This window comes from Brassica oleracea, chromosome C1 (genome assembly GCF_000695525.1).
Source record: "Brassica oleracea var. oleracea cultivar TO1000 chromosome C1, BOL, whole genome shotgun sequence".
Lineage (NCBI taxonomy): Eukaryota > Viridiplantae > Streptophyta > Magnoliopsida > Brassicales > Brassicaceae > Brassica > Brassica oleracea.
Window position 1 is genome coordinate 12,566,851 of NC_027748.1, and position 10,881 is coordinate 12,577,731.

Here is a 10,881-nt window from a genome sequence, read left to right on the forward strand (position 1 = left end):
TAAAATGAAAATATTTTCTAAAGTTTAAACTATAACTTTCTAAATATAAATTTTATATTTATTATAATATTATTATTTTTGATATTTTATAATGATATAAAATGTATATATTATTAATTTATTATTTAACCGCTGTTGCGTTTGGTAGTTAACCAGTTATAAGTATCCCGCAAACGCACCAATTTCTAACCGCAGAACTAGTCGTATAAATCTCTTAAAACCGCTAGAAACTGCAACCATCCGCATCCGCAAACTCCCGCAGCCGCAACTGCAACCGCTGCGGTTGAACCAGTCAGGCCCTTAGTATGCAGTGAAATTTTTTATATTTCTTGTTTGTTCATCAATATTAGACACTTTTTTTTTAATAGAGAAACATTATTTTTACTTGTGAAACATCAAATTAGTGATAAATAATAAGAGAAAAAAAATGGAGTTTGCTTACATCACTGGACCAATGAGTCTTGAACAAATGTGAACATTTGAAATAGTCTTTTTAAATCTGGACCAAATAAGAATTTCTGGGAAGAAAATGATATTTTTCCTATTATAACATTTTATTTCTTTTTTTGGTCAAAAACATTTTATTTCTTTTAATTTATGATTTTGACCATCAATATTTGCTGGATTTTGCGAATTGGACCCATTGTTGTCTCGCCTTTATAATTCCTATTTCCTCCCCACAGCTCTCCCATTCCGAAAATTTCTCTCACTTTTCTTTAGCGTCCCATCACTTTCTCGGATTTTCTCGGCGACTTTCTTTCGTGCCAACCTGTTTTCGCTCCGTTCTCGCTTTTGAACCCCCCCCCAGGATCGCTCTTTATTGATTTTTATTCTCATTCTCTCTTTCGACGCGCGCCCGATCTGTTGTTACTGTGTTACTGGTACCGTACCAGTGGTACGTGATCGGGACTTTACTCCGCTTTTCATTAAAAACACTCAAAATCGATTTCGAATTCACTCGCGTCGTGTATGCAATGCATAACTGGTGTCGATGAGATTTCAAAACCGCGAATAGCTTTTTTTTAGTTCTCTCCGCCCGGCTTTGGATAGTGATTTCGATTTCGATTTTGCTATTGTTAGGTGTCAGTGATTGTGATAATTGAATTGATTTGTATATATAGTTACCGTGTTTGTTAATGGCTGTTGTTTGCAGTTGAAATCGATGGAGCTGGTGAAACAAGATGGGAATGATTCTCTCGACATGCTCATCAGACGAGCGGTTGGTAAAGATCCGTTTCTCACTTTCCATAGACCTGAGAACAGTCCGGTGCAGCTCTTTCAGCTTCTCAATACCTTAGAACGTCCAGGTAATTGCCTCATCGTCTCTGTACAAGGGCTTCTCCAGGATTTGGAATCAGTGGATTGGGTGTTAATGATGGTAGATAGTATGTGTGGCTTTTGGGAATGGTACATTTGTATTCTGTTTGATTTGGTTCACAGGATGGCCGTTGCTGGCTCCTTTGAAGATACAGCTGCACAAGTGTGACAAGTGCACCAGGGAGTTTTGCTCTCCTGTCAACTTTAGAAGGCATAAACGTATGCATCGGCGTTCCACAAAGCCTGAAAAGGTTTGCTTTTTTTTTCTGAACTTACTCCTGGTTGCTTTTGTCCTTTTTATTTCGAAGTCTATCTGAAGATTGTGTTTGCATGGTTTCAGTATTCTGCCAAAGAGAAGGATGCACTGGGGGCCTTTTGGGATGAGGTTAGTTTTCCTTTCAGACGTCTTCTCTTTTTTTTTTTCCTTTAGGTAATGATGATCATGTTCATTCTCTCTGGTTATTTCAGCTCTCTGTATTTGACGCAAAGGAGATTCTCTCATTAAAGAACATGATGCTGGAGGTATAGTATGATTCCCATTGATACTTTCCCTTCTTTTCACAAAAAAACAATTGCTATCTTCACTCATTTTAAGCGTATAGTGAGCATCTCTTAAGAGTGTAGTACTGCATGTTCCCCAGTCTCCTAATGGCTCAATTTATTGTTGTTTGACACATCGTTTATGAATGCCGTATTGCTTATTTTCTTCGTTATTGCAAGGTTTGTGAAACCATGATTAGAAATAGAGAATATACCATAATTCGTATGCACATTCTCACTGGGCGGATGAGTATGCATACATTTATCACGCTGTTCACTTCTTGTTTTTTAGCACTGTATTTCTCCATCTTGGATCTGTGTTACTAATTAATATGCTTTGCAGACTTGAGACAAGTTTCTCCAACTTAAGATGCTTTGTTTTGATTCTTGTAGAATGTTCGTGGAGAATCAGTTGAGTCAGGACTAATTTCTCTGATCGAAAACCCAGGATATACTGCGCTCCCGCAGTATTATCTAAGAGCTGGTTCTGACCTTTTGGTATGAAGTTCGTCTCTCTCTCTCTTGACGATTTCTTGTTTCTTTTATTCTTTCGAGATAAAGTATTCTCCATGTTCAACCTCATGAGTCATGGCTGCTATAGTAATGATATATGTTACTTTTTCTCCAGGATATCATCCAGGGTAGACCTCTTAAGTTTCCAATTTATTCAAATCAACTTTTTAGCATTCTCGATGATGCAAGCGAAAAAACTTTCATGAGCAACGAGGCTGCATCAATGCAAAAGTACATTTTTGACGGGGAAAATGGAAAAAATGTACTGGAGGCAAAAAATGTCGTTGCTTGCGCAAGCTTTCTTCTGGAACAACAATTGGTAACGTTTTTCCTTCAATGTTTCACCGTTTCTCTCTAGTTGGCAAAGCAAAGTGTCTAATAGGAGGACATTGCTTTGCACGTATCCGTTACATGTGATTTATTTTTGTTTTCTTAATGTACAGATTAAAGCTTGGCTTGCTGACAAAGATGCGGAAGCCCTGAGGTGCCAAAATTTACTGGTTGAAGAGGAAGAAGCTGCTCAAAGAAGGTGCGTGCTTATTAATTGCAATGCCAGTCTTATAAGATTACTAAAATCAAGACTCTCCAATTCGGAATTGGTTTCTAAGTGTTGAATCTTATTTACTGGTATGATGTCTGGAGCAGACAAGCTGAGCTCTTGGAGAGGAAGAAGAGGAAGAAGCTAAGACAGAAAGAACAGAGAGTAAAGGACCAGACTAAAGATGCTAAGGAAGACGAGAGTACCACATCAGATGAACAACAACAATCTCCTGCCGAGTCATCAAGACCGTTATCTGTTGCTTCAGATACCGAGGCACAGAGATCAGACTCCATACCAACTGAGAACTCTTCATCCCTCGAGGAACCTCAAGTTTTGGAAATTGATAATGAGAGGAACGGTGAAACTCAAGCGCCAACGGTTGATGGTGCTGGTTTTGGTAATGGCCAAAACATGGAAAGGCGAAGTGGCCGTAGGGAAATGGAAAGATCACAGTATGGAATGCCGAATGGGTTTCGCGGTAATCATGCGCCGAAACTTGGAGGCATGCGAAAGAACGGAACTAACAGAGACACAAGAGCCAACACTACCAAAGTTTGGAGCCGAAAAGCTGATAACCCCAAATCGATATCACCAGACGCAGTAGTAGCTGAACCGGAACAAACTAAGAACAGCGAAGTTCTGATTGGATCGGTAAGTGTAACAATTGGAAACAGCTGTCTCAGTGGAGAACATAACCAAGCAAAATGTAGTAGTGAAGAGGAGGGAAGAATAAAGGCGGTTGAGGCGAAACCCACATCTGAGCAATCAACTGTAGAAGTATCGAGACCAGTGAGCAGTCAGGGAAGGAAAGTGTCAACAGCAAATGGAAACACAGACAAAAAAGATAAGCACTTGAGCTCAACTCAACCTGAAGTTAAAACCGCTAATCACATAAGCTTGCAGTTCAACAACCACGAAGCAAAGGCGTTTCTTGCAAAGAGTACAACTTCTTTTCTTCCTTTTCTAATCTCTCTATCGTTAATTCCAGTAGTTTAAAAGTGGTTTACTCAAAACTGAATTGGCTTGTCAGGATGGAAAGAGGCAATATCTGCAGAACACGTGACGTTGGTTCTGTCTCAGGAAACAGACATGCCGGGCAACAACACTCACGAATCCTCAAATGGTGTTATAACCGCCGCAAGACCAAAGCACAGGATGAAACCCGAAAAGGGCGCGAAGGTGAAGTATGTTGCAAAACAGAAGATTCCTTGAAAAATCGAACTTGATTCTGGACCAGAGAGTATCATTCTTTTTAGGTATACCAAAGTGCAGTATTAGCGAGAGAGATAGAGAGAGAGACAAATCATTTTTTTTCTTGCTTCTAGAGAGATTTTTCTTGATTTCAAGAGTCCTCATTCTTGATAGAAAGACATAGATTTGTTATTTTGTTGACCTTATTCCATTCTGAGGGTTTAAACTTGAAATTTAAGATTTTGAAATGAAATGGGTTTTCAGATTTTCATGATACAAAGAATATTATTTATTATATATATATATATATATATATCATATCAGTACAAGATAGATCCCCACAATGCAAAGCTATATATACGTATAGTTGTTGTTAGACCCCCAATCTCTTTACCAAATCATTGAACTGCTTACCAATGTTAGAAGGTTCTTCTTCTGGTAATGAAGAAGACTGAAAAAAGAAACGCTTTTGTCAACTGAATCCTCCAGACCGTAACACAGGAAAGAAACTCCAACTGCTGTTTCCTGGACTGTTATCACCTTTTCCTGCAACTTTCTCATTCGCCCACCACTCCGCTGTCTTCTCTATCACCTCCTCTTTCGTGTTATCAAACTTGAATTCTTTGCTCGACCCTAACGAAAACGTTCTCAACTTCTCACTCAGCTCGTTACCAGAAACCGAGTCACTCCATTTGTTCGATTTCTCATCTAAACCCACTCCGTATAGCTTGCTTGCAAAGCAACGCGCAACGTCTTCACCAGTCAACTCAAACGAAACTCTATGAGCAACCGCGCCACCTTCATCACCATGCCTTGACGACGACCCGTCATCATCAGAATTAGCCAAAGACGCAACCTCAGAGATCTGACTATCCAAAAGACTGCCTAAACCCACCATCTCTGCACCATTTGGCGTCACGGCACCAGAACCAAGCTTTGACCCAAGCCCTCCACTTCCACCGTCAGGAGTCAAAGCACCCGAACCCAACCTCGAACCTTGACCAGCAGGTGTAATCGTCCCAGAACCGAACCTCGACCCCCATTTACGCGCTGTGAAGTGCTCAAACCCCAAAAACTTCGGAGGCTCGCCGACACGAAACTCGATGATGGAGCATTTACCAGGGTAAGGAGAAGAAGTACCAGAGTTCGACACCACGGAGCCAGGAGAGATCAGATTCCCACCTGGACTCCCTGGATACACTTGGTGCGACTTAAACTCGTAATGACCCGCTGAAAACTTCTGACTCACTCCACCACAACCCTTCCTCCTAGCTCGTTCCAGCGAAGAAGTAAGTAACTGAGCGAAAGGAACCTCAGGGGAAGAAGGCGTTGCGCAAGACGCTCGACCAGACTCCGGAGGCGGCGTGTAGGGAGCAGTTGTGACGGCGGAGTCGACAGGTGGAGTCACGGGCTGAGTTTCGTTAGCGTAAGGCCCAATAGCAAAGGCTGAAGGCGGTTCGTTGCGGGAATACGCATTAACGACTCCGTGAGGAGTGTGGGACACAGAGGAAGGACCTGACTGAAGAAACGATGCTGGAGATGAAGGAGGAGCTATAAAAGGAAGGAATATCGAAGTTGAGTTGCTAGACGAGGTTTGGACTGGAGCCACCGGAGCTGATCCGGATGCAACAGGTTCGGGTACGAGAACCGCGTGACCGATCCGTTTGTTGTTCTTCTGGGATCCGAAACACCAGTACAAGCTCCACCAGCTTCCCCATTTTCTCTTCTGTAAATTAAAAAAAAAAAAAAAAGACAAGAGTGTGGATCAGCTACAGACAGAATCTAAAGGTTGTAACTTCATCAAGCTTCAAACTTTACACTTTGCAAGAAAAGGAGGAGAGAGATCAATAGTGCTGTTGTTTACCTGTACTGACGACGGTTGGACTCGAGACTCGGCGGAGACGATGGCAGAAGCGGCGGCGTTCACCGTGTCGACGGTGTTATTCACGTTTCTCATATCTCAGACTTGTTTGAATTGACAAAACAATAGCATCCAGATTATATTATGCGAACTCTCAATACCGCTTTCGATCTCAGCAATAGAAGAGGAGGGAGAGGGTTTCACGGTGAAGATCGAAACGAAACAAAAAATCTGGAAAATTTAAAATGTGAAATCGAACAGACAAAGAAGAGAATAAATAAGCAAAACTTTTTTATTACAAGGAGGATGAGCGATTCTCTCTCTCTATCTCTCAGTGGTCGTTATCTTTTACAGTTTGCATTCAATTTTCCACGAGATATTGCCACGTCATTGAAGTTGACGGTCCGGACCCACGCGCTTCCATTTATTTTTCTTTATATTAAAAATAATATTCGCAATTATTGTAGTGTTGGTAATTAAATCATTGCTATAAATAATTGGGAAAGAAAGGGGGAAAATTAGGATACTTTAAAAGGGAAAGGTAACGCATTATAGTGATGCAGACAAATGGCTTTCCTTTCGATTATTTTTTTAATAGCATATCATCGTTTGTAAGAGTAATTACAGGGGAATACCACGGAGGGGTTACTCTAATTATGGTGGACGTCAAGAAACTCGTGAGTTTGTTTTGAGTCTTTTAAGATAAATGCGCCGCTCTCTGAGTCTTCTGTCAGTTTGCGAGATTCTCGTGACTTACACAAATTACATAAGTTTAGTTTTCTCCAACTATTTAGTACCGTTCATATGTAAAGATAGTTATTGCTATGTTCTTGTATGGAATGAATTAATTCAATGGGATATTTTTGCTATAAATAGGCAGTTGTATTTTGTTTGCTTTGTGTAGTATAATAGTAGCACTTTGATTTCTCTTTTCTTTTGTTGCTAAAATGCACTTTTATCTTTTTTTTTAAGTTTTTCATCAAGGATATGTAACACTTTTTGTTGTGTTTGATCGTTTTAAGCCTTGATTGTAGTGTAGATACTTATGATAAACATAATCTCTTGGTATATGATATGATCTGATCTGATAAATTTTTGGACACACGTGTGTCCACACTTCAAGTGTACGTCTAATATGTGCATTTGGATATTTCAATTCATGTTTTCATAAAAGTTTATCCAAGTAAATATTAACTACACCCTAAAATAATGTATATCCCTTATGTAAGGTTTATACACAATGTACTCAAATTTGAATTTTCGATTATATGATCTAAAAAATCTTTGGTGCAACATATTATATAAGCAAATTAACATGCTAATTCACATTTGTAAAAAATAATTGTTGACGATTTTGTTATGCTAAGATTAGACTTCTATCAACGGTGTGTGTGTGCTAGTGGTTAAGCGCAGGGGCTAGTTCTGTTCCGTTCAATTTAAAGTTAAAGACTCACTCTGGACCGAAAGAAAAATTAAGATTAAACGTCCAACTATTCATGGAATAGCAAAAAAAAAAAAATTGGACTTGTAAATCCGAACGATTTCAAGACTACAAAACCACGAGATTAAATAGTTATATACTCTTGAATAATATAACAACTATATATATATATATATATATAATATAACTTGATTTGTTCAACATCAACAAACTGTGTTTCCAAAATAAAGAGAAGAGTGTGCCTTCGAGATAGAGCATATGTTTTTTTTTACAACAAAAAGCGAAAAGAACTAAATAGATTCTTGATCCAAAAGTCATCTCAGGAGAATCAAGTTAACATAAACCATAACAGAAGGCTGATTTCTAGCACCTCGTGCTACCTTGTCCGTCATTGTGTTTTGTGTCCTCGAAATATGTTGAATAGTAAAGGGATGAAAAAATTCCTTACATCGTAGAAACTCCTTCATATGTGTAGTGAACGCCGGTCATTCTGTTGGTATAGACACTATCTTCACTAGTTGAAAGCCGTCACTTGGATTACATAAGAGAAAGTTTCTAGAAATTCTACTTATTAGGCATGTGTTTTGTTGAGTTTTTGTTGACCCTTTAGATGCTTCAAAAACTCAAGATCAATATATATATAAGTTGGATCACTTTCACTATGATATATATGAGGCTCTTACGGCGACATCTAAACTAATGATGGTCGAATCGGATCTTGCATGGAATATTTGTGTTATCCTATGATTTTTGTCACCATCAATTGTGCGTTTGGTCTATAAATCGAACAACTTCAAAAAAACATGTATAAGAAATAGCTATATTAGAGATGACCGTTCGTCCACACAAGAAAGACATTTTACCTAGATTAGTAATATTTAAATGGATCGCAATATTAATTTAAAATACTCAAGAAATGACCAATAGCTATAGAGAGTATCGACCTCAAAGGGAATTATCAATCAGTGTGTGTGGATGGTCCTATAAGAGATTCTTCAGGACCAAAACGATCGGTTTGTGACTTGTGAACGGCATTGAGCAAAAATGGTTAACAATTATATTACTTTCTAATAAGTAGTTGACTTTTACTATTTGTTAATTACTTTACTGATCTTTTTAATATTACTTAGATCTAGAATTAGATGGAGATGTTAGTGGTAGCCGCCATACTTTTGCTAATGGAAGATCTTCGAAGATGTATGAATTATGATTTCATATGCTCTGTGAATGATTAAACTAAACCAATGTGACAAAAACAGATTAGTGAGGGTAGTTTAGTCAAATTCAAAAAGCAATATATGATGGCTTATGGTTATGGGGCTGAGAAGAGAGCGCACGTGTGCAGTATAATGACTTTTACGTGCGTGCGTACGAATGTGACACTTTACCTTTCTCTCTTGATAAGAAAGATGTTCACTTTTGTGAGTATACTCCTTTTTAACAAACACTATGGCAACAAAGATGATAGAAAGTGGCAATGAATCTTTTGAATAGGTAAACAAAATTCATCAAAGTTACATTTTCACACTGCTCTCTAGTCTTGTAATTACTAATATATGACAAACAAAAGTAGTCATAGCATTAAAACATGTGACACCTAAATATAGGTGGATTTTCTTTACTTTTCTAACTATGAACATCTACTCTTTTACCTTGACTTTGGTAATTACTTTTAAGATTTGCCTTTTGCAGTTGTGTGGATTAATAAGGGACACACACAAACCTTAATCAACCTTCAGTTTACAATAGTTAGTTTACTTTTGTAATTAACTGTCTGTCCTACAACCTTTCACGGCTTTATGCTTCAATTCTACCTCCTTATTTAATTTCCACTTTTTAATAGCTATAGATTTAAATCATACACTAATTTGACTTAAAGTTATACTTGTGACTTGTAGATACTGTGCTCGAAATTGTCCTCAGGGTCAGACCATAGATACACATCATACAATATATCGCTTGTACCAATGTTTTAACATCTAGACCTGAGGGTCAGTAAATCCACAATCTAAACAGTAATCACAACCAGTTGTCTTTTAAAAAAAACTTACTTGTTTACATCCTTAAAATTGCAGCAACATCCGTTTCAGAAACATAGTAAATTTAGTTTTTTTAGTTATCGTTTATTTACACTTTTATCGTCCACAAGGACCACAACTTACATAGTTACATACAAATACTTACTACATTCCAAATTTAATTTAGTTACATAAGACGAGAACAGTAACATTACAAACGTATAATGATTATTATCATATTTAACCAAAAAAATAATGATTATCATAGTTCGGCCATACGTCTAACGGGATCACGAATAATGAATCTCTTATGTAGACCTAAATTTAATGTGGAGCCAATTATTGATAGTGATGTGGTATGTTTAGTTACAGCATATATGCATATTATACATGAAATCATATAAAATATCATGTCCAGGTATATCAACAAGTCAACTAACTAAAGACTTCACTTTTATCCACACCTTCTGTGAAGGAAAGTTGTAATATATTTCTGAACTACGAAAGTCTCGCTACGGCCTACGTGTGAATACAAAATGGGTATCATACATGGATACATATAAAAGAAGCATAAACTAATAAATGTAGCATATTATTGACAAAATTTTACATCAAAAGATGACCGGTCATCCACTAGCAGTCACATGGTGATCGAGTAGACATTGAACATGATAAAAAGTGCCAAAATAAGTGGAATAATCAAAGGGGAATCTTCCTTCATTCATATTATAAAAAAAACATTTCGAGGCTATGACCTAGCTATAGCTACTCCACCATTACATATAATATGCTATTACATTTACTATAGTTTTAAAGCGTGACCATTAATTTGATAAATAGAAAGAAAAAGGAAGATTATAGTTTAGAAGAGAATGATTGGTAGGGAGAGAGGATGGGACCTATTCTCCCCCAACATCCCACATGCACACTTCCTCTCTTTCATTTATTTCTTTCGTTCTAATTTTATCCATTTCCGTGTTTCACAATCTCACTTATTCATTGATTGTGATATATATGGTAGCTTGTTGTCCAAAAGAGAATACATGGTAGCTTAAAATTAGTGTTCTAATATTGTTGATAGTTTATGAAAATTTCCTATCCGTTATGAAAGTCATACATTCCAACGCCGAAAATGTTAAAATAATTAAAGATGTGGGTCCCACTGTCACTATTTGCACAGTAATTTTTCTTCTATAAATACGGAGTTTTCGATCATTTGTAAAAACATGATTACACATCCTTCACTCTTCCATTCTCTCTGATAATAATCTTTCTATCAGTATTAAAAGTTCTACGGGTATAAACTTTTGCCCTTATTTAAATTCCTGCGATACAAATAAATTCAAGTTCTTTTTATAACACGTTATCAGCACGATCACTCTGCGATTCGGTAAAATTTATTTGTATCATTTATACCCTGTTATAATGGTCGGTATACCGCCTCTACTATTATTTATAT

At 37.4% G+C, this 10,881-nt stretch overlaps 2 protein-coding genes across 3 annotated transcripts; one reads left to right on the forward strand and one right to left on the reverse strand.

The window, feature by feature from the left end:
* The first annotated feature begins 699 nt into the window (after positions 1-699).
* On the forward strand, positions 700-4,371 carry LOC106307384 (neurofilament medium polypeptide-like). Of its 2 annotated transcripts, none has more exons than XM_013744334.1 (10): positions 700-895; positions 1,154-1,307; positions 1,441-1,568; positions 1,658-1,702; positions 1,786-1,839; positions 2,251-2,355; positions 2,486-2,689; positions 2,814-2,899; positions 3,016-3,851; positions 3,942-4,371. In XM_013744334.1, exons 2-10 carry the CDS (start codon positions 1,163-1,165, stop codon positions 4,121-4,123), a joined length of 1,785 nt encoding a protein of 594 aa, XP_013599788.1. In that variant the 5' UTR covers positions 700-895; positions 1,154-1,162; the 3' UTR covers positions 4,124-4,371. The 2 variants fall into 2 exon arrangements, with proteins under 2 accessions (XP_013599788.1, XP_013599780.1); XM_013744326.1 differs by having other exon boundaries at positions 700-881.
* A 19-nt stretch (positions 4,372-4,390) lies between these two features.
* LOC106307400 lies at positions 4,391-6,252 on the reverse strand. The gene is made up of 2 exons (XM_013744346.1): positions 5,967-6,252; positions 4,391-5,828 (listed from the first exon to the last, which is right to left on the reverse strand). The coding sequence occupies exons 1-2, from the start codon at positions 6,057-6,059 to the stop codon at positions 4,575-4,577; spliced, it is 1,347 nt and encodes a 448-aa protein (XP_013599800.1). The 5' UTR covers positions 6,060-6,252; the 3' UTR covers positions 4,391-4,574.
* Positions 6,253-10,881: the final 4,629 nt, after the last annotated feature.